At 43.6% G+C, this 24,100-nt stretch overlaps 1 protein-coding gene across 1 annotated transcript in view; it reads left to right on the top strand.

The window, feature by feature from the left end:
- The window catches only part of LOC308051413 (protein mono-ADP-ribosyltransferase PARP8-like), a gene marked incomplete at its 3' end in the record, with an annotated part of 187,084 nt that overhangs the window by 115,210 nt on the left and 47,774 nt on the right, over nucleotides 1–24,100 (top strand). The window contains exon 3 of the mRNA XM_080361840.1: nucleotides 23,527–23,564. Coding sequence (XP_080217966.1) covers nucleotides 23,527–23,564 — 38 coding nt within the window. The remainder of the gene's footprint in view (nucleotides 1–23,526; nucleotides 23,565–24,100) is intronic.

The raw sequence follows: 24,100 nt of genomic DNA, 5'->3' as shown, positions 1-24,100 counted from the left end.
ATGTCCATTAACATGTACTACAGCCACCTCTATTGGTGACATCAGATTATGTAACACTTGTCCAACTAGTTTGTCATGAACCAATTAATTCCCTTTGCTATTAATTAGACCTCGTTCTTCTCAGTTTTTCCCAAAGGTGTGCACTACTCCAAATGCATATCCAGAATCATTACAGATGGTACCTTCTTTTCCTTCTAACGTTTGCAGTGCCTGATTGACAGCTTATAGCTGGCATATTTGAGCTGACCAGTTATTAGGCAACCTTCCCGTTTCTCTTATTTCACCACTCACACCTTCAATGATGGCACACCCATTGTGTCTTTTCCCCTGAATTACCCTTGAAGACCCATCTATGAAGAGGTGCAGCCCATTGTCACCTCTCCATAGCAAAGCAGGGTTTAATTTCCTGCTTTCTTCCACCAGAAGAGCGGTTGCTGCTGCAGTTTGCACACACTCTGGCTTTTATCAGATTTTTAACCACTGTTTGGCAATTATCTCCATTTGTTTGATTATTATAATCTCAATTAGAATTACCTTGGGGCCCAGCAGTCCAGTTTCCCCCTGTCTGTAGGGTTAGGTCCACATTCTTTTAAATGATCTTTCTGGACAGGCCAACTCTCTGAATAACAGGTTAACATTGGCTCAGGATGGATTATATCCTGAAAAAAAATTAGAAAATAATGATGCACATCGATCCCCATCTTCCCTTAAGAGTTTGATTTCCTCACATAATCAAATTCCCAGGGTGCCAGGGATGATGGGTGCATCCATGTAACTCTGGAGGGCATTCACATGTACATCCCCCCCCCTTTCACACATCTTCCCCTACACACACATCTGCTGCTGGCTGCACTGCAAACTAACTTTAGCAATCCCAGGGTAAAGCCCAGCAAAAGCAGTAAGGACAACAAAGACAGTTGGGGAGGGAATCAAGAGGTGATACAGAGAGCAGAGACCAGGTCTGCAAGCACCTTAGTTACATTACTCCCAGCTGTAGCTAAAATTCTTTCTCTAGGTTTTTATACTTGTTTTCGACCATCCTCTTTATGGTGGTCATATGCCAAATCATCCTATACATACCACTAATTCATTTGTCCAGGACATCTGTTTTCTAGGTGATTTTTAGTTACAATTTGCCAATCATCTCAATATAAGGTCATTGCATGCTTTCCTTGACAAACTTGCTGTACCATAAATATTTTCCCAAATTTGCAATATCTCGGCCAAGGGCATCCCCTTTTCTATGCCGAGTTTTATTTCTCATCACTAAAAAAACTCAGGGAGACCCTCCCGTTGAGTCACAAGGTTCAGAAAGGACCCCCTTGCTTTCTAAACTCCTTCAGAGAGGAGTTTAGGTGTGGCTGGATCCAATCCTAGTCTCAGACTTGGTCAACGGTTTATGTTTAAGGGATATTTTCCCATTCTCAAGAGAGACTTGAACCCCCTTTTATGTGCACTTTACACTAATCAGGCCACACACTTTACACTCATAAACATGCTGCAGCAAGGGAGGGACTCAAACCCACCCTGGTATGGAGGAAGATTTAAACCCCCTACAGTTTTTTTTTTTTATGTACCAATTTAGATCTTGGCATAGCCAATTGTCATCGGATCCGTATTTTGGCCAGAATACCTTCCGCTCTATTATGGTCTACTTTGTCCACACAAAACACAATACTTTATCATTTTCTATTTATCCTTCCTTCCTGTACATCACACGTTTCCCCAATACCTTAACATCCTTGCTAAAGGACTGTATGGAGGAATGATAACATTTTTCCTTTACATTTCCCATTCTGAGTCCCGAGGGTTCTCCTTCCACCTCATCCCTCCTCTCAGAATGCCCCCGACCACCAAGGTAATATTTAACAGTCTGTTTTCTTACCTTAGTCCGTGCACAGAGTTGCCTGGTCGCTTTTATTGTGCCTACCACTTTTTCCTTTCCCCTTTCCCCTATGGTTTGCAGAGATCCGCCTTTTTCAATGCAGTCTCAGGATTTCTGTCTGTCTCTCCTGGAGTCCCTACCGATGATCCACAGGACCACTGAAATCAACGGGGCGCGCCTTCCTGTCCTTCGGCGATAGGGACCCCCGAGATGACGACGTCTATCTCAGACGAGCCCCCAAATCTGTAGGAAGCAATCATTTTGCAAATATAATAGGCCCAGGCAGGATCTCTCAGCAAAGCAAATTTTAATAATGATTTTGCAAGTCCGGGTGTTCTACCTAAAGGTAGGCCCACCTAATAGGGCAAAAAGCCCCTGCTTATATCTCCCCAAAATTCCGTCCGCAATTTCCCTCCCCTGTTCCCCATTGGTTGGGTACTTCAGGATTTACAGACTATCCCAACACACACAATACCCTTCCCCTTATCAATCTATTTAAGATATGGATTCCTGGTACTTTGGCTACACTTCCCCCTAAATTAACTTATCAATACAGGTATCGGTATGTATACAGGTGTCAGTACATATTCTGGGAAGAGACTGTGTATTACATTAAGAATTCATAGTCCGATGTCTCTCGGTCCTTCCCCCTGCTGGGGTCAGGGGTCAGGTCCTCAGTTATGTAAAAACAACAGTTCTTCGTTAAATGTTCCTTACAATTTCTATAGTCACCAAGAGTAGCGTTAACATTTTGCAGTTTTATCCATTCATGCTTTAGCATATTGTCCTGACACTTTTCACAAATCAGCGGAATACAAGCGTCCATGGGCACAGATCCCAGCAATTCCAGTTCCCGTGGATCAATATCTATTTCCAGGAGACAATAAATCCAAAGTGTCACGTTGGTATTATTACAGTTTGTTGTAATGCCTTTGCACCGACCACTATTTTGAAACAGTTGTATGATGCTGCTGTAGTCGTCAAGGGGGATGCCAACCAAGCATGTGTGGAATGGGTTTTACGGAGATGCCATAGCTAGGCATATGGAGTCCTGGCTAGTCATGTTGGCTAAAGTAATCTTTGTCTGTGCAGGCATCCAAGACATAGCAGCTGCAGCAATCATTGTCATGAAGATAACACAGGTTTCACATTTCACGCCAGCAACCATTGCGGCCCTTGATCTGTAAAGACACAAGCATAGCCTCTCCCCCAGGTTATCAATTGATGTGGCCTTTTCCACTGACCATTACCTAGTGATTTGACCATAACTAATGTAGGTTCTTTCCGATTTAGCATGTTTTTGGGTCATACTTGCAAAGTGTTTCATCACAGGGCAAATTTGGGCCGCACCACTTAGAAATAAGTGATTCATCACATACAATGCTTTTGACAATTGGTTTTGTGGTGTTTTTCTTACTTCTCCCCCCTTTTTGTTTTGTTTTGTTCTGTTTAAAAAAAAACAAAAAAACAAAACAGTTCAGAATCAGATACGTGCGTTGAACCTTGACTACGTACTCACAAATCAAAAATCACAAATCAAATTTAGAGGTTCCTCCTTAAAAAGCTCTAAGTAATGTAAAGCTGCGCCAAGTTCTGCTAATTGGGTTGAACCTTCAATAATTCTTACAGAATGATGCCAGTTGTTATCTTCATGCCAGACCACTACAGCTTTATGAGACTTCCCAGAACCATCAACAAAAACTTTGCAAGTATGTAGGATCAGACCAGATACAAGTATGGTCTGTGACCTGATGTTAAAGACTTGCAGGTTCTGCAGCAATTTACATTTAGGCATGCCAAAAGCTGTGCTGTTAAGAAAACCAGCTAGTGCAATTTACAAGGACATAGATTGCAAATAAAAAAAAATTAAAAATTAAATTTCACAAATGGTACATATATGACAAAAGGATCATGGCCTATTAAGACTTAAATTCATTCCCTGCATTTTTTGACCAGAGTAACAATCAGTATATCAGTCTGTTAGCAATCCATCATACTGTCCCACAATAGCCATAGCTTGTTTCTATGTTGTAACTATAAATAGACAAATCTGCAAGTCCAATCGAATGCAGTCAGCCTGTAAGGTTGTCATAAATTTATTCCTCAAAGTCTCTAAGTCCATTTTGGTTGTCATATTTATTGGATATTGTTTTCCCTTACCGGGCTGAACTCCTGTTTCAGTTCTATCAATGTAGTGTTGGCTTTACCGAAACATTGGCTGTCAGTACTAATGGAAATACAGCATTCGAAATTTCCTTGGAGATTCCTCACTTGCAGCAAGCAGATCTGCACCATCCAAGCAGCTTCTTGTAGGACCTGCAACTAAACAGAATTCTCAGAAAATGTTGTTTGACCTTACAGTTTAATAACAAATCTTGACCCAAGAGAGGTATAGGGCTTTCTAGCAAATACAAGAATTCATATGGTAAAACTTTGTTCCGAATTTGGCATTCCATTGGTCTCAAAAAATGGCCTTTCTTTCATTCTCTCCCATGACCTCAAAAACTAGCACGGTGAATTTACTAAGAAGTCTTTTACAACTAGTTACCACAGAATAAGTCTCTTAAAAATTTTTTTCTTGGTTTAATTTCCCAACTTTGTTAGAACTATGGATCCACTAGCGGTGCCTTTAAATTTCACCCTCAGACTCCTTCATGCAGTATTACAGTTCTCTAGCAGTAACATTGATTTGGGGGGGGGGGCAGTGGTGGGAAATAAAGCCTCCCTCTCGCCCCCATCTGAGATGGCAAGATCTCCAGTCCAGCATGAAAACAAATCAGTTCAAACTCCACATTAAACCAACCTGGCTCCACTCCACACCCAAATTAGTACCAGTCTGACCCAGAGAAGCACTCAGCACTCTGACCCCCCAAAGCTGACCAGTGTGAAAAGACTGACTTCAGCAAGGAGGTAAAATGATGAGCTCTCTCCCCAGATGTGCCAAAATCTAGGAAACAAGACTGAAGCAAAAAGAAACAGTACCGACAACACCTGATTCAAAACTGAGAAGCAACACAGTGCCACAACAAGGATGGATGACAACACTCCAAAAAAAACCAAAAACAAGAGATGGGGGGGGGTATAAAGCCCCCCTTTCTCCGCTTAGCAGCAGGCAACCAGGTTTTTCCATTTTTTTTTTCTTTCTCTTCTTGCTGCAGTTTAGATATAACCAAGGCCACGCAGGTGGCCTAATTGCTGGTACGAAGTGGGAGGCTCTGGCAAACTCCTCAGTTACAATGAGCTGAGTTTATCTTGCAGCTTGACATAGGCCCGAAATTTATATTCAAGTTGTACAGCACAGGCCTGGGATATTTTGCTTTTTTCTTTTCCCATTTCATTCCAAACATAATACACTTTATATGCAATTCCACTTAGCTCAGCAATAGCTACATTCCTTAGCTCCATTTACCTTTTACAATTTACAGATGTCAAAAAACAGCATATTAAACATCAATCCTTTATTTCCATTTTCCTAGATCCAAATCAGTTCATATTCTAGCAACTTTTAAATACAACCTCATACAATACCAAGTTCACATCCATCATAGCATTTAGTTGTGGTTTTGTTTTGGTTTGGTTTGGTTTTTTTTTAATGCGAATCAGAGTTTAACAATTTAAATTCTCTTCTGGTCTCAAAATTATTAGATAACAATAAGAGCAAATTAACTTACAGTACCGTACTTCATCCCATTTTTTCCGATGTTCTGCAGAACATTAATTGCAATACAGCGCTAAAACCCAGAATTCCACATTCAAGCCACATTCGAGCACAATATCGTTTCAAGTATTCTTTTATCAGAGTATTTTCTCAAAAGTTACTCTAATGTGTAAGGATGCATCCTAAGGGGGAGCAAGGTGGTAATTTAGTAGTGGAACCGCTTCCCATTTTGTAATTATCTCCCCAAACAAAATTATTTTGGTACCAAATACACATATATATAAAAAATAAAATACCGAGCTCAGATATGAAAACCAAATACCAAGTTCAAATATGCAGATGGATCTCAGTTACACTAATTCAAGACAATATCTCGATTTTTGCATTGCAACTTTGAACCGCTTACTGCTCATCCAGGTGGAGGTGCCGCTGGGTCTCCCTGACAAAACAGGTCAGTGCGCGCTGGAGCCCAACCGACACCTGTCCCCCTGCTGCTCTAGCAAGTTGGACTGGGCAAGGCTTTTATTAGTGTCTCATCTGGCATGCTACAACTGTTATCCCAAACCCAGGATTCTTTACATGGTGTGCATACAAAAGAGCCAAATTTAGCACACCAGCATGAGACACAGCCTATCATAGACTTGCACAAGTCTGAATGCTGGAATAAAGCTAGCATGCTAGAAAGAAAAGTAACAGCTATTATACACAAAATTTCACCATCCCATTCATACAGTAAAGAACTAAATTACTCATGGTCTTCTGTATTATCACAAAACACACATTTTGAGTCCATGGATTCTCATGATTTAACAGTCTGTGAACTCACCATACCACACAACAGACTAAACCTGCAACACACTTAAACAGATACCCACAAAGAAAACAGGCTGACAAGGAAAACATCTATGATTGCTGTGTTATACTGAAAGATACTTAAAGGTTCTATTCTCCGGCCAGTTTTCCCAGCCATCTGACTTATACAGCAGCCACCACTGATTTCAATATTTCACAAGATCCTCTTTCCTCATATTTTGAAGGTTTTAAAACACCTCCCAATACCGATTTCTTAGGAACATGACTGAAAACAGTCATTTCCGACCCCATCTCATAAGTAAAAAAAATGTGAGAAGAAGGAGGGAAGGAGGGAGGGGAAGCACAAGGCTGCTTGCAGCGCAAGTGGGAAAAGCGAGGAGAAGGTTTTTATGGCGCACTTATACAAACAATACCACCAAGAAACAACTGCAACAACAACCAGTAAAACAATTAACTCACATTCCTGACAAACTGCTTGATTTTCAGAAAGGCAATACACAGAACCACATAATATGTACTGTAAAACTCGCAGGTAAGACGTTGATAGCAAACACTAGAATTCTCTACTGCTAATTGCAACACTAGCGCTTCCTTAGCTTCTAAGTTTTCAACCTGCTTATTGATGGCCTCTTGAAGATGGTCAATAAATTGCATGTAATTCTCATTGGGACCCTGATTAATAGTTGTAAATCATTTGGCTGCTTTGTTGGTTTCAGGCACCTTTATCATATGCAAGGTCTGATGACTGCCTCAGGATTTCAGAAACTAATCGCACCTGTAATTGTGGTGTGCCAATTAGTGTCTTTTCCAAGAGCTGGGGGATACCCACTCCTTTCAACGAATCCCCATCGTTCCATCCTAAATGACCTATAGCTGTTACATTGCATAGGTCTAATTTTGCTTGAGTCTTTCATGGTTTTTATCTGGCCTCAGGGCAACACGTACACATACTCCTTTTCCTTTTAACTTTTCAAGAAAATGCTGAGGACCCTCATCCTCATCCTCATCCTCATCATCAGATAACACGAACTTGAACGGTGCTGGAGAATCATTAGTAACAGGGGGGTTCGGAACAGTGCACTCTTTTTTTCTTTTCAAAATCTAGCCCAGGGAAGCCACCCCCCTCCACTGTCTCTGCCTGTTCCCGTTGCTCTTTTAATCCTGTCAAAGTCTCTAGCAACAAGTGCCATGTCGTTAACAGTTCAGTTGTTTCTTTGGATCTTTGGGTAGTGCTTTTCCCCATAGTAAAGTCCTTCGTAAAGTCAATTCCAGAAGGCTAATATCCTGCTTCTTCAGAAGCAACTTCCATGTAGATAATATAACACCCTCTTCTTTAGATAAGTTCCCCGCCATGTTCCCGGTAGCTCACCAACTCTTGGCGTGGTGTCTTTTCAAGGATCCGGATCTTCGGCAGCTCCCCCCTGCTGCTCTATCAGCTGTACCGGGCTCCATCTCCACAGCTCGTCTTCAGCTGTCACAGCTTCACCGCTGTCTCTTCTTCCTGCGAGATCCTCTTCATGCAGGATCACGTTGGGGTCACCATATGTCGTGGTTGAGACGGACAAATGACATAGACCAGGTTCTTCCAGGATGAAAGTAGTAGATGCCATTTATTGCTACAAGTGCATTTTTATACAGTTTTACCCATTCATGTGTCTTTTCACTATTGGTTACAAGTTACAGGAGTAACATCTCATTGGCTACTTTTGCTGTCATCAATGTTACTCTTCTACTCCCTTCTCTCTCACGGGTACACCTTAATATCTCCGGATACTCCTTTACTCCCGTCTTTCTCATGGGTAGGCCTTAATATCTTCAAGGCTAATTTCTGTTCCCATTCCCTCTGTCAGGGAATCCACGGACCCACCGTAGTCCACCACATGCAGGGAATATGTAGAGCATGTAAGTATTTAAATAACACAACCATGTGGACAAACAAATCAACATTGTGACTAGTGACTATTTAACTAATAAAATAAATGTTTTAACATGTTCTGGTCAGATCTGTCACTATCCCAACCTTTTGTGTCCCCACCTTGGGCACCAAAAAGGTTCGTTGTGGTTTAGCCCTAGCCAGCAACTAGAACCATATGGCCACTTGCTCTGTCCTTCCTTCGCCAGCTCTCCCAGTTTTATAATGAGCATGACATCATATGGTATTGAGCATCCCTTTGGCTAGTTTGGGTCAGCTGTCCTTGCTGTGTCCCTTCCCAGCTTCCTGTGAAAATTAAGTCTATCCCAGCCGAGCCAGAACAAACCCTTTCTGTTATTAAAATAAGCAGCACACACTTATCCACCCCCCAAATGTCTTTGATTTGCTTATTTCATAAGTGCTATTTTTATTTTTTAGGAATGCCCTCATGTTTGCTGGAATGATGATGAATCTGTAGACTTATGTGCATTTACTAGAAGTTGTCATGTTTTTTTCATTGGAAGCTTTGCAAAAGGAAATGGTTCAGTTGCAGTCTTCTGCATACCCTTTATTTGAATAACATGCTAAATCAAGCGGGGCTTTATGAATAACATTCACCATTTGATTCAGATGCATTTTGTATGAAAGGACCAGTAGCACAATTATTCTTAGTGACAAATGCAAATATAATAACTTTAATTCAGCACTTCTGTTCCTCCAGGTTATGTCAAGAAATAAAAGCAGTGCCATTTTTTTATATACTGACACTGCTCATCTCTCTTTGGAATAGTTCTCATTTGTCATCACTAGATTTGCCTGAGACTTTTCGTCACACATGTATATTCTCCAACATCCAGAGGAAAAGATTACTCAGAGTCACTTGTTATTTTCTGTATAATTGCTGGTGCACCATGAGGAGTTTTGATGTAAAGTGAAAGGAAGTGTGTGTGGAGAAATTTCAGTTCTTTGCAAGCCACCTTGCTCTTTCTCGCAGCAAAAAATAGCTGTGACTGATGCTGAGTCATCAGTTACTGGTCACAGGGGATACAGAAACTCATTGAACTGATATGTTTCAGAGAGAGATTTAAGGTGGCCTATATATCTGAAAACAAATCGCCAAGATGCAGACACACATTCAAAACATTTTAAAGGGTACTTTAAAAGATGTTTAGAAATCCATGAACTTTGTTTTAATGAGGAATCCAGAAAATAGCATGGATGTGAAATGGTTCACAGGCCAGTTGTATTACAAGCTGCCAATACATAAATATATGTGTGTATATATATATATATATATATATATATATATAAAAGAAAAAAGTGCTCACCAAAATTTGCACCTTTTGGAATACATCTTGACATTTTTAGCAAAGCAATTAAGCATTTGTTTTTAGAAACACCAGGAGTGTGGCAGGGGCCAGAAGTCTTGCATTTTCTGTGCAACTTGTCTGTAATCTTCTTTGTCCAGTACTAAAGACTTGACTTCAGTGGGATATAATTCAAGTTCTGAATTCTGTAACAGTAAATAAATTTTAATATAGAGAGAATATTCTTGCTGCCCTTGAGGAACAGTCACTTTTTCCATAGCTGTGCTAATATGTGCATGAAAACTTAGGTCCAACTCCTTTTAATTTTTGTTTTATTTGTGGAGACTTCTAGTTGTCATTTCCAGAAGATAATAAGGTTGTTTTCTAGTAATTATTATTTTATTTATATTTCTAAGTCATGTTCACCTGTCTGTTTGGAAATGTGTATCAGTTGGGGTTAGTGTTTCACACAACTGGAATAATGAAGTCACACAAGTGTGGATCATTCTTTTCAGTTGCCAGTTTGTGCAGCTCCAGCAGTGACTGGTTCAGTTCCATTTATTTTTTTGTCACATTACTGGGACTGTATTGTGAAGGTATAATGAATGAAAGGAATGTAGTACTTGCTGACCTTGAGACCTGTATTTGCTAATAATATTTATTTCACTCATGAATGTGATTTGCAATACATTAAAAATGTACATTATATTATTATAAATGTGCATTTTTAAATAAATGTTTAAACTCTCCCATATGTTTTACTAAAGACATAATCAAGTGAAAAGTAGCAATAGTTGATTAAATAATTTACCTAACAAGAAATTTCAGAATGCTGGCATAGTTTTATGTCCATTTCTGAAAATGGGCTTCAGTGGAGTGCTTCCTCAGCTGATGTGTGCTGAGTGGGATGGATTTTTTCAAAAGCTCCAGAGTGGAAGAGCAGGATTGTTTTTCCTGTAGCATGAGTGCATTCTTTTTTAAGAGCTCTGTAGAAAGGTAATGAAGTGTTTAATATAAGCACAGTAGTTGTACGTACCAAGTGATGAAGTAGCCAGCGCGCACTGACCTATATTGTCTACCTGGCTGAGCAGTAAGTGTCTCAAAGGTACAATGCAAAAATCGAGATATTGTCTTGAAAAAGTGTAACTGTGATCCATTTGCATATTTGAACTTGGTATTTGGTTTTCATATCTGAGCTCAGTATTTTAGTTTGCATATTTATATTTGGTACCAAAATAATTTTTTGGGGGGTGAGATAATTACAAAATGGGAACTGGTTCTGCTACTAAAATACCACCTTGCTCTCCCTTAGGATGCATTCTTACACATCAGAGTAACTTTGTGGTCTGAGTTATAGTGCTGTATTGTAATTAATGTTGTTCTGCAGAAATTTGGAAAAAATGGGATGGAGTATGGTACTGCAAGTTAATTTGCTCTTATTGTTATCTAATAATTTTGAGACCAGAAAAGAATTTCAGTTGTTAAACTCTGCTTTGCATTGGAGGTATGGGAAAGAAAACTAAATGCTATGATGGATGTGAACTTGGGAGAGGTTGTATTTAAAAGTTGCTAGAATATGAACTGATTTGGATGTAGGAAAATGGAAATAATGTATTGATGATTAATATGCTGTTTTTCAACATGTGTAAGAAATTGCAAAAGGCAAATGGAGCTAAGCAATGTGACTGTTTCTGGGCTAATTGGAATTGCATATAAAATATATTGTGTTTGGAATGAAATGAAAAAACAGAAAAGCAAAATATCCCAGGCCTGTGCTATACAGCTTGAACATAAATTTCAGGCCTGTGTCAAGCTGCAAGATAAACTTAGCTCATTGTAACCGGGGAGTCTGCCCGGGTCTGGCAGCTCCCACTTTGCACCAGTGATTACGCCACCTGCGTGGCCTTGCCTGTGTCTAAACTGCAGCAAGAAGAGAAAGAAGAAAAAAAAAAAAAAAAAGGAAAACCTGGCTGCCCGCTGCTGAAGTGGCAAAAGGGGGGCTTTATTCCCCCCACCTCCCCCCTCCCCCCCCCCCCCCCCCCCTAGCGATGTTGCTGCTAGAGCACTGTAATACTGAAACAAGGAGTCTGAGGGTGAAATTTAATACTTATTCTGTGGTAACTAGTTGTAAGAGACTTCTTAGTAAATTCACCGTGATAGTTTTTGAGATCATGGGAGAGAAAGAAAGGCCATTTTTTGAAACCAATGTAATGCCAAATTTGGAAAAAGTTTTACCAGCTGAATTCTGGTATTTGCCAGAAAGCCCTATACCTCTCTTGAGTCAAGATTTGTTAAGTAAATTGTAAGCTCAAATAACATTTTCTGAGAACTCTGTTTAGTTGCATGTTCCACAAGAAGGTGCTTGGATGGTGCAGATCTGCTTGCTGCAAGCGAGAAATCTCCAAGAAAATTTCAAATGCTGTATTTCCACTAGTATTGGCAGCTGAAGTATAGGTAAAGCCAACACTACACTGATAGAACTGAAACAGGACTTCGATCCGGTAAGGGAAAACAATATCCAATAAATATGACAACCTAAATGTAATTAGAGACTAGCACTAGCTGATTTTCTTAACAGTATAGCTTTTGGCATGCCTAAATGTAAATTGCTGCAGAACCTGCATGTCTTTGACATCAGGTCACAGACCATACTTGCATTAGGTCTGATCCCACATGCTTGCACAGGTTTTGTTGATGGTTCTGGGAAGTCTCAAAAAGCTGTAGTGGTCTGGCATGAAGATAACAATTGGCATCATTCTGAAAAAATTATTGAAGGTTCAACCCAATTAGCAGAATTTGGTGCAGCTTTACATTACTTAGAGCATTTTAAGGAGGAACCTCTAAATTTGATTTGTGATTCTGAGTACGTAGTCAAGCTCCAACGAATGCATCTGATTCTGAAATGCTTTTTGTAAAAACAAAAAGGGTGAATTCTCGGGGACTGCGGTGGGTCCGTGTATTCCCTGACGGAGGGTATGGGAACAGAGACTGGCCTTGAAGATATGGCCTGTCAGCTGATCGGAGCCAGCCCAGCGAGAGCCAGAGCCGGCGGGATTCAGCCGACCACGAGGTTCAGCCGAGATTAGGAAGCTCAGAGGGAAACGTACAGGGACAGCGTGATTCCCGACGAGTCCAGATCCCCGCAGCCCCGGCAGCCATTGCGAGAGAGCGGCTGACGTGGCGGGGGGCGTTCCCACGGTGACGGTGACCACACCCCCTCCCCTTGCCCTGAAAAATCCTTTGGGAGGGCAGCAACTAGCTGCCCACCAGGTGCAGGGAGAAGCAACCAGCTTGTGTAGCGGGTGAGTCCCACCCACACTGTGCTGCAGCAGCGGGTGTGGTAGCTTGTGCAGCAGGGTGCAGAGAGCACTTGTCGCTTGTCAGCCCCTCTAACTTATTGCCAGCATCCCAGACTGCTGACGACCATGGTCGCCTCCAGGAGGAGAGCTTGTCTCAAACAGACTGTGGCTACGCATACTGAGGTTCTGTCCCGAACGGTGGCTGTTCAGGTCTCCGGCTGCAGGGAGTGCCAGAGCCTGCTGCTGCCAGGGGAGGGAGGCCAGCACTCCACCTGTGTGAGGTGTGAGCAGGTGCAAGATCTGCTCGACATGGTTGTGAAACTTAAGGAGGAGGTTGAGACGCTGAGGACCATCAGGGAGTGCGAAAGGGAGATCGACTGGTGGAGTAACACCCTGACGTGCCAGTCGGAAAGGTCCCAGGGAGGTACCCCCCAAAAGCAGATGGACCTCCTGCCCTCTCGGACAGAGGCGGAAGTCCTGAGACGGCCCCACCCTTGTTGCTGTCGGGCAGAGGTAGGGGACCTAAAAGACGACGAGGGTTGGAAGCGTATTCCGGTTCGGCGTCACGGGAAGCCCCCCTCCCTGCCTGCTTTGTCTCCCCAGGTGCCCCTCCATAATAGGTTTGAGGCCCTGGATCTTGAAGAAGAGATAGTTGAGGAGGTGGTGCCAAGCCTGCCTACAAGATCACATAGGAAGAGGCGGTTGACTTCACAACTTAAGACTGCCTCTGATAAGAAAGAAAGAAGGGTGATTGTAATAGGAAATTCCCTTCTGAAAGGAACAGAGGGCCCAATATGCAGAGTTGACCCTCATCTTAGGGAAGTTTGTAGTTTACCTGGAGCCCGGATCAAGGATATCGCTAGAGAGCTCCCCAAACTGGTGCATCCGACAGACTACTACCCGCTGCTGGTCTTCCAGACAGATGGGGAGGAAGCTGCTTCCCGTAGTCTGAGGGGAATGAAGAACGATTTCAAGGTCTTGGGAAGGATGGTGAAAGACTCAGGGGCTCAAGTGATCTTCTCTTCACTCCTTCCATCTTCAAGTGACGATGTGGGATGGAATAGGAAAATACAGTCTCTAAATGGTTGGCTCCAAGACTGGTGCTACAGGCAGGGCTTTGGATTTTTTTATAATGGTTGGTTTTATAAGACACCAGTCCAGACAGTGTCACGCGGGAAAGGTTTATCTCGCAGGGGCAAAAGGATGCTGGGGCTCATTTGGAGAGCTTTAAACTAGGCTCAGAGGGGGGTGGGGTTGTAGCTGGGCTTGTCCCAGTGGGGCAGCATTCTAAAACTGATGAGGACCGGGTGGCCTCCTATGCCTCTAGGGAGAAATGGGTGTGCTCTGCTCGCTCCCTGAAATGCCTGTACACCAGTGCGCGCAGCATGGGGAATAAGCAGGAGGAGTTAGAATCCTACGTTCGGTCGTGAGATTATGATCTGGTGGCAATTACAGAAACATGGTGGGACAGTTCACATGACTGGAATGTGGTCATGGATGGCTATGCCCTTTTCAGGAAAGACAGGCCAGCCAGGCGTGGTGGTGGAGTTGCTCTCTATGTGAGAGAGCAACTACAATGTACTAAATTCTGCCCAGGAGCGGATGACGAGCGAGTTGAGAGTGTATGGGTCAGGAGGATCAAGGGGCAGGCTGGCAGGGGTGACACTGTTGTGGGCGTCTGTTACAGGCCACCAGATCAGGCCGAGGAAGTTGATGAGGCCTTCTATGGGCAGTTGAGAGTGGCCTCACAGTCACAGGCCCTGGTTGTTGTGGGTGATTTTAACTTCCCTGATGTTTGCTGGAAGGACCATTCAGCCATCCAGCCACAGCCCAGGAGATTCCTCCAGTGCATTGATGATAAGTTCCTCGTGCAGATGGTGGAGGAGCCGACTAGGAGAGGTGCACTGCTGGATCTCATCCTCACTAACAAGGAGGGTCTGGTCGAAGCAGTAAAGGTTGAGGGCTGCCTGGGTTGCAGTGACCACGAGATGGTGGAGTTCAGCATCTTGTGTGGCAGGAACAGAAGAGCAAGTAGAATTGCAACCCTGGACTTTAGCAGGGCTAACTTTGGCCTTTTCAAGCAATTGCTGGGGGAAATCCCATGGGCAAGACTGCTTGAAGGTAAAGGGGCCCAAGATAGTTGGACTGCATTCAGAGATTGCTTCTTCCACGCTCAGGATCAGAGCATCCTCACACGTAGGAAGTCAAGGAAGGGAGCCAGGAGGCCTGCCTGGTTGAATAGGGATCTGCTGGGTATGCTCAAGCAGAAGAGGAGAGTTTACAGGTCATGGAAGCAGGGGCTGGCCACTTGGGGAGAATATAAGGCTGCTGTTAGAGGATGTAGGAAGGCAGCTAGGATAGCCAAGGCCTCCTTAGAATTACAGCTGGCGAGAGGGGTCAAGGACAGCAAAAAGAGCTTTTTCAAATACATAGCAGATAAAACTAATAGCAGAGGCAATGTAGGCCCACTGATGAATGGGGTGGGTGCCCTGGTGGCAGAAGATACAGAGAAGGCAGAATTACTGAATGCCTTCTTTGTCTCTGTCTACTCTGCTGGAGACCTTCCTGGGGAGCCCTGTACCCCTGAGACCCCGGATGAAGCCAGGTCAATGGAGGAGTTTGCTTTAGTCGATGAGGACTGGGTTAGGGAGCAATTAAGTAGTCTGGACATCCATAAATCCATGGGTCCAGATGGGATGCATCCGCGGGTGCTGAGGGAGCTGGCTGAAGTCATTGCTGGACCGCACTTCAACATCTTTGCCAAGTCTTGGGAAACGGGAGAGGTGCCCGAGGATTGGAGGAAAGCAAATGTCACTCCAGTCTTCAAAAAGGGCAAGAAGGAGGACCCGGGTAATTATAGATCGGTCAGCCTCACCTCTGTCCCTGGGAAAGTAATGGAACAGCTTATCCTTGGTGCCATCTCAAGGCATATCGAGGATAAGAGGGTTATTAGGGGCAGTCAGCATGGCTTTACCAAGGGTAAGTCATGCTTGACCAACCTCATAGCCTTTTATGAGAATGTAACAAGGTGGATGGATGATGGCAGAGCGGTGGATGTGGTCTACCTTGACTTCAGTAAAGCCTTTGACACAGTCTCCCATAGCATCCTCACAGCTGAGTTGAGGAGGTGTGGTGTAGACAGTAGAGTAGTGAGGTGGGTTGCAAACTGGCTAAAGGAGAGAAGCCAGAGAGTGGTAGTCAATGGTGCGGAGTCTAGTTGGAGGCCAGTATTTAGTGGGGTGCCTCAGGGGTCAGTACTGGGGCCAATATTATTCAATATATTCATTAACGATTTAGACGAGGGAATAGAGTGTACTATCAGCAAGTTTGCTGATGACACTAAGCTGGGAGGAGTGGCTGACACGCCAGAAGGCTGTGCTGCCATCCAGCGAGACCTGGACAGGCTGGAGAGTTGGGCGGGGAATAACCTAATGAAATTTAACAAGGGAAAGTGTAGAGTCCTGCATCTGGGCAGGAACGACCCCAGGTTCCAGTATAGGTTGGGAAATTACATATTAGAGAGCAGTGTAGGGGAAAGGGACCTGAGGGTCCTGGTGGACAACAGGATGACCATGAGCCAGCACTGGGCCCTTGTGGCCAGGAAAGCCAATGGCATCCTGGGGTGTATTAGAAGGGAGGTGGTTAGTAGATCGAGAGAGGTCCTCCTTCCCCTCTGTTCCGCCCTGGTGAGACCACATCTGGAATATTGTGTCCAGTTCTGGGCCCCTCAGTTCAAGAAGGACAGGGAACTGCTGGAGAGGGTCCAGCGTAGGGCAACGTGGATGATTAAGGGAGTGGAGCACCTCCCTTATGAAGAAAGGCTGAGGGAGCTGGGTCTCTTTAGTTTGGAGAAGAGGAGACTAAGGGGGTGTCACGGAAGCACCCCGAGGTTAATTTAAGGGACAACAGGGTCCAAACCAACTTTTATTAAACCGGTGAGAAACAGGGTTTTAGCACTCCAAAAGTGACTTAAATAAAGGTTCGAATATCAGTTGAGGAAAATTATTTAGGGGCAGCAACCAATACAACAGGCGGTCCACAGAGTGCATGCACGTGGCTTCACTCAAAACAATGCCGGAGTCGCCCCTGAGTCCCGGAGAAGTACACACTTGCCTAAACACGGTGCGGGATTATTTTAAAGAGATACACGTACTCGTAGTGAGTACGGAAAGTGCACATTCGCGATTCTGCGAGGGTAAATTTATAACACACTCGCAATCCTGCGAGAGTTAATTTACTTACACGTGCAAATGTGCACGGAATATTACACGTGCTTACGTGAAAGCACGGGAGGAAAGTACACTCGTGATTGTGCGAGGAAATAATTTAAAGTACGCGTGCATATGTGCACAGAAAGTTACACGTGCATATGTGCACGGAAGGAAAATACACCCGCGATTCTGCGAGTATTAATTTTACACGTGCTCATATGGAGCGTGGAGAGTTATACGTGCATATGTGCACGGAAAGTATAAATATACTCGCAATTCTGCGAGAAGTTTTACTCACAGCCGTGGCGGCGAGGCAAGCGCGGTCTCCATCCCAGGGAGGGGGGCTCTCGGCGGCAGCATCTTGCTCGTGCTCCGAGAGACCCGCGACAATGGGCGGAGTCTCGACGAGAATCCCGTTTTTGTTATCTGATCAGACCTGACTGTAGGCATTGTTGAAGCTCCTCTGCACCCCCCACACTGGCTGTGGGTGACGCCGAAGCCTCCTAAAAACATCCCCCACCCTGGGCGTGGGCGCCCAGCGGCTCTAATGGCCCTGGCCAGGGTGCTCTGGGGCCAAAGAAAAGAAGCTGTTAGCCTCAAGTAGCCGGGAGAGAGGGAGATGTGCCCACTCCTCCATACTGAAGGAGGGAGGGGGAGAGAGGGGGCAGAGAGGGGGAGACAGGGGGGGTTGCATTCTGCCACAGGGGGCACCTTATTAATGTTTATAAATATATAAAGGATGAGTGCCATGAGGATGGAGCCAGGCTCTTCTCGGTGGCAAACAATGATAGGACAAGGGGTAATGGGATCAAGCTGGAACACAAGAGGTTCCACTTAAATTTGAGAAAAAACTTCTTCTCAGTAAGGGTGACAGAGCACTGGAACAGGCTGCCCCGGGAGGTTGTGGAGTCTCCTTCTCTGGAGACATTCAAAACCCGCCTGGACATGTTCCTGTGCGACCTCACTTAGGCGTTCCTGCTCCAGCAGGGGGATTGGACTAGATGATCTTTTGAGGTCCCTTCCAATCCCAATCATACTGTGATACTGTGTGATACTGTGATATTAAGGTGTACCTGTGAGAAAGAAGGGAGTAAAAGAGTAACATTAACGACAGCAAAATTAGCCAATGATATGTTACTATTGCAGCCTGTAACCAATAGCAGAAAGACACATGAGCTGGTAATGACTATATAAAAAAGCATTTGTGGCAATAAATGGAGACTGCTGTTTGTACATAAGAAGAACTTTGTCTATGTTGTTTGTCCGTCCCAGTCATGACAGCCACGTATGTTAGGGAGTGTTTTGATTGTCTGGAATTTGGTGAGGGTGATGATAGGGTTCAGTGTCTATGGGTGAGAATCAAGGGGAAGGCCAACAAGGCGGGCATCCTGCTGGGAGTTGGTTACAGACCACCCAACCAGGATGAAGAGGCAGAAGAAATAATTTGCAGGCAGCTGGGAGAAGTCTCGCGATCACTAGCCCTTGTTCTTATGAGGGACATCAGCTTACCAGATGTCTGCTGGAAGTACAACATAGCAGGGAGGAAGCAGTCTAGGAGGCTCCTTCAGTGCATGGAAGACAACTTCCTGACACAGATGGTTAGCGAGCCTACCAGGGAAGGAGCCCCACTAGATCTGTTGTTTGTAAATAGAGAAGGGCTTGTGGGCAACATGTTGGTTAGAGGTCGCCTTGGGTTTAGCGTTCATGAAATGATGGAGTTTACTATCCTTGAAGAAGTTAGAAGGGTGGTCAGCAGAACTGATTCTTTAGGCTTCGAAAGAACAGACTTTGACCTGTTTAGAAGGCTGGTTGGCAGAGTCCTTTGGGAGACAGTCCTGAAGGTCAAAGGAGTCCAGGAAGGCTGGTCTCTCTTCAAGAAGGTAATCTTAGAGGTGCAGGTGCAGGCTGTCCCCGTGTGCCGGAAGGCGAGCTGGCAGGGAAGAAGGCCGGCTTGGCTGAATAGATAGCTGTGGCTGGAACTTAGGAATAAAAAGAGAACTTATAACCTTTGGAAGGAGAGGCAGGCCACTAAAGAGGAATACAAGAATTCTGTGATGTTATGGAGGGAGAAACTTAGAAGGGCCAAAACCCAACTGGAGCTGTGCCTGACCACCTCTGTGAAAGGCAGCAAAAAATGTTTCTATAAATATATTAGCAACAAGAGGAGGGCTAAGGAGAATCTCCATCCCCTGATGGATGCAGCGGGAAACATAGTGACAGAAGATGAGGGAAAGGCTGAGGTACTAAATGCCGCCTTTGCCTCAGTATTTAATAGTCAGAACAGTTGTGCTTCAGGTACCCAGCCTCCTGAGCCAGAAGACAGGGATGGGGAGCAGAATGAAGCCCCAATAATCCAAGGGGAAATGGTTAGTGACTTGATACACCACTTGGACACCCACAAGTCTATGGGCCCAGATGGGATACACCCAAGGGTGCTGAGGGAGCTGGCAGAGGTGATCACTAAGCCACTTTCCATTATCTATCAACAATCTTGGCTAATTGGGGAGATCTCAGTTTACTGGAAGTTGGCTAACGTGACACCCATCTACAAGAAGGGCCAGGAGGAGGATCCGGCGAACTATAGACCTGTCAGTCTAACCTCGGTGCTGGGGAAGGTCACGGAGCAGATGATCTTGAGTAACATCACGCAGCACTTACAAGAGAACCATACGATCAGGCCCAGTCAACATGGGTTTATGAAAGGCAGATCCTGTTTGACCAACCTGATCTCCTTCTATGACAAGGTGACTCACCTAATAGATGAGGGAAAGGCTGTGGATGTTGTGTACTTAGACTTCAGTAAGGCCTTTGACAATGTATCCCACAGCATTGTCCTGGAGAAGCTGGCAGTTCATGGCCTGGATGGGTGTACTCTTTGGTGGATAAAGAACTGGCTGGAGGGCCTGGCCCAAAGAGTTGTGGTGAACGGAGCCAAATCCAGTTGGCGGCTGGTGACAAGTGGTGTTCCCCAGGTTTCAGTATTGAGGCCAGTTTTGTTTAATCTCTTTATCAATGATCTGGATGAAGGGATTGAGTGCACCCTTAGTAGGTGTGCAGATGACACCAAATTGGGTGGGAGTGTTGATCTGCTGGAGGGTAACATGGCCATACAGAGGGATCTGGACTGGCTGGATCGTTGGGCTGAGGCCAATTGTATGAGGTTTAACAAGGCCAAGTGCTGGGTCCTGCACTTGGGTCATAACAACCCCAGGTAGCGCTACATGCTCAGGGAAGTTTGGTTGGAAAGCTGCCTGGCGGAAAAGGATCTGGGGGTGTTGATTGACAGCCAGCTGAATATGAGCCAGCAGTGTGCCCAGGTGGCCAAAAAGGCCAACAGCATCCTGGCTTGTATCAGGAATAGAGTGGCCAGCAGGACTAGAGAAGTGATTGTGCCACTGTACTCAGGCCCTGGTGAGACCCCACCTTGAATACTGTGTTCACTTTTGGGCCCCTCATCATAAGAAGGACATTGAAATACTAGAGAGAGTGTAGAGGAGTGCGATGAAGCTGGTGAGGGGCCTGGAGCACAAGTCTTATGAGGAGCAGTTGAGGGAGCTAGGGCTGTTTAGCCTGGAGAAAAGGAGGCTAAGAGGAAACCTTATCACTCTCTACATCTACCTGAAAGGAGATTGTAGCATGGAGGGTGCTGGTCTCTTCTCCCAAGTAGCAAGTGATAGGACGAGAGGAAATGGCTTCAAATTGTTCCAGGGGAGTTTTAGATTGGATATTACGAAAAAAAATCTTCACGGAAAGGGTTGTCAGGCATTGGAACAGGCTGCCTAGTGAAGTGGCGGAGTCACCATCCCTGGAGGTGTTTAAAAGGCATTTAGATGAGGTTCTTAGGGATATGGTTTAGTGCTAGAGGTAGGTTAGGTTAGGTTATGGTTGTATTCGATGTTCCTGAGGGTCTCTTCCAACTGAAATGATTCGATGATGCTATGATTCTATGATGTTCATTACTGGGATCACAGAATAATTTTATTCTATATGATTTTTCTCTTTCCCCTGTCTGTAATATTAATCTTAGTAGTGAGATCACTTGAAGATTCAGTGGACCCTGGGTCAGATCCTGAATTTGCTTGCAGTCATTACAGGATCTGATGTGAGACTATTTCTAACCTGCATCTTCATGAACCTTTTCATTTTAATTCCATCTCTCAAGACCTACGGTATATTTTTTTCTCATTAATTTCCATTTAATGTTGCCACAGCTTCTACTGGCACAGATACCACATGATGAAGAAGAAGAATGTGGAGAAACACACTTTCATAGGGTGTCTGCACATAGGAGTATAGAATCATTATATGGGGGGGATGACCTGTGAAGACTACCTGGTCCAACCCTCATTCATAGCAGAACCACCTTTGAAGTTAAGTCCAGCTGCAAAGTTAGGTTAGGTTGCTGAGGGCCTTATCCAGTTGAGTTTTGAATATCTTCACTGATAGACTTTCTGTAACTCATCTAGCCCCTCTTCCTGTCCTGGATATGAAGGTTTCTTTTCTGGTTTTTTTTTTTTTTTTTTAATATGTATGTGGAGTTTCTGTGCTTTACTGCAGTTTTTAAATTGGATTGAGATAGTTTTTAAATTGGAACATGGAGTAATTCCTGAGTTCTAGAAAGATTTTTTTCTTTTCTTAGAATAAACGTCCACACTTGATAATCCTATATTACAGGAGTCAAACAAACCTATACACAGCAATTCTGGAGGCTTGTCAAGGAGTCAGTCTAAAAGAATAAGACTGAAATACTTCTTTTAGTAGTAGAAGGGAGATGTCATTGTTACAAATGCAATGTCTAGAGAATAGTTGTTGGTAAGAACAGGCCCTTACTTGACTTCTTGGGAGCTTTTTTGATGGGTTTTTTTTTGCACCACATGTCAATATTCTCCACACGACTGCACTGAGACATAACATTTCCTTATTTTGGGATATTTCCTGTTTAAAATAGTGATATTTTATGCCATTACAGATTAATTCAATTTAAATACCCCAGTCTTTAGGGAAAATAATCCAAGATGAGGGGATACAGATGCTGCCTATTCCAGCTTGAAGAGTTGTGTTGCCAAACCTGTTGTCAGATGTAATAAACACTTTCTGCTTCAATTTATGTGAATGTTTGCAGCTGTTGAAGAAACAGGTATCTTTGCTTCTTAGTCAAACAATACATAAACCAAATTATACTAGAATACGTTATGTGCAAAAACAAGTGAGAGAGCTGTGTGGTAATAGATTGACTTCCTGAAGAAAGTATGAGACCTACTTTTTTGTATTGATTGCCTCTTCCAGTCATTGGATTGTGAAAGTAGATCTCATTTAACAGAAGTCCTTGAGAGAGAAAAAGAAAAAAATCATCCATGGTTTTATTTTATAGTCTACATGGAAGTTGTATTAATGTAATTTAGAAAGATCCACTGAATCAATTTTTGGCAATGTACAATACATACCAAAATTTATTAAGAGGACTGTGCCACCCTGCCTTTGTCTGTCTGCTTAACTCACTATGGGCATGAACACACATCATGTATTATTTAAATGTGTAGGTTGACACATAGAATTTATAGGATTTAGAAGTGGAAAGAATATGAATTATACAACAGAAAGGTTTCAGTGTGCTGCACAGTTGAATGTTTTTAATGGAAAATGAAGACCCCCATTAACCTTAAAAAAATCAAAGGGACTTGTTGGGTACTTAGATAACTGAGCAGACCAACATGCCCATGTGTCCTGCTTTCAGCAGTGAGTTTAGTGAACATCTCACTGGGTGGCAGGGAAAGCATATGCGGGCTGAGCTGGAGGACTGGGACAGTATGTTTGTATGTCTGTTTTCTGATGAAACAGATTCAAGTAATCCATGTAGTGAAGCTACCCTTTAGTGTGACCATGGCTCTTTCAAATTTGTTTTGAACTCAGCTTGACAGAGAGATAGCGGTGTCAAATAAGATTGCCACAACTGTTATAAATATGGGGGTTTGATGAGAGGAAGATGTCCAAATCACACAGAGCCTTTGCTGAGACTAACAGGAACATACAGAAGTACTACTAAGTCTTAAGTAAACCCCAGAAACAGATGCAGAGAAAACTGGGCTTTTCTAGTTCTGGTGTTCAAAGAGCAACTTTTTTTTTTTTTTAAAGCATAAGTACAGACATTGTGAAATATTGCTGTAAAGTGAATATAATGCAGTCTTGATGTTCTTTTTGTGAAGGTTGAAATAGGGATGTGCCAATTTAGCAAACTAAGCTTTCAAAATGGGCATGACAGTTTCTTTTTTTAGCTACACACTCCAAAAACCATCAAAATAGCTGTTACCTTCTCTCCTGGAAACTGTCAGGAATCTGTAAATAAACATAAAATAATACAGGAGCAAGAAAATAATCTTATGCCAGCAGTTAATGTTGTTGTTCTTAATACTGTTGTTTCTTTTTTTTTTTTTCTTTTTACAGTGTATCCTATTCAGTGCATGTCTCTGAGGATTACCCAGGTACAGTGCAATGTCCTTGCCCATGACACTTGTATGCATGTTACCACAATTTGCAATATTCAGATAGGAATATTTGAAAGGGTGTTGCTGTCTTCCAGGTGCATCCTTGTGCTAATCATTTTCCATTCGTTAGACTATTTTCACAGTAATTTCTCCTTTTCAGGCATCATTTATCAACTGGGTCAGGGTGAGAAAACCTGGTTCACAAGTTTACAGAGGACAGAGCTTGTGATGCTTTCCATGTCTGAAGCCAATAGTGATAGGAGTGAGAAAGCATTCAAGTCCTCTTTGCCATGGTAGATAAAGCTTGATCTTTCAAGAGACTGCACAGTTTGATGTGGGGCCAGCAAAGCACTTCTGTATTAGACCTTAATGCAACTACTCACATTCTTAAAGTTAAGCCTGTGGACTGCGTGTTGATGCTTCTCAGGGTCTGTAGCAGCCAAGGGTTTGTATATGAATATGTCTTTGGTAACATAAGCTTGCAAAGCTGTTCCCAGCTGCTCAGTCCTGCCTTCCTGTCATACCCTGAGCTG

This window comes from Nesoenas mayeri (genome assembly GCF_963082525.1).
Source record: "Nesoenas mayeri genome assembly, chromosome: W".
Classification (NCBI taxonomy): domain Eukaryota; kingdom Metazoa; phylum Chordata; class Aves; order Columbiformes; family Columbidae; genus Nesoenas; species Nesoenas mayeri.
Note: the sequence above shows the minus strand (reverse complement) of the source record. Positions and strands in the feature narration are given on the sequence as shown.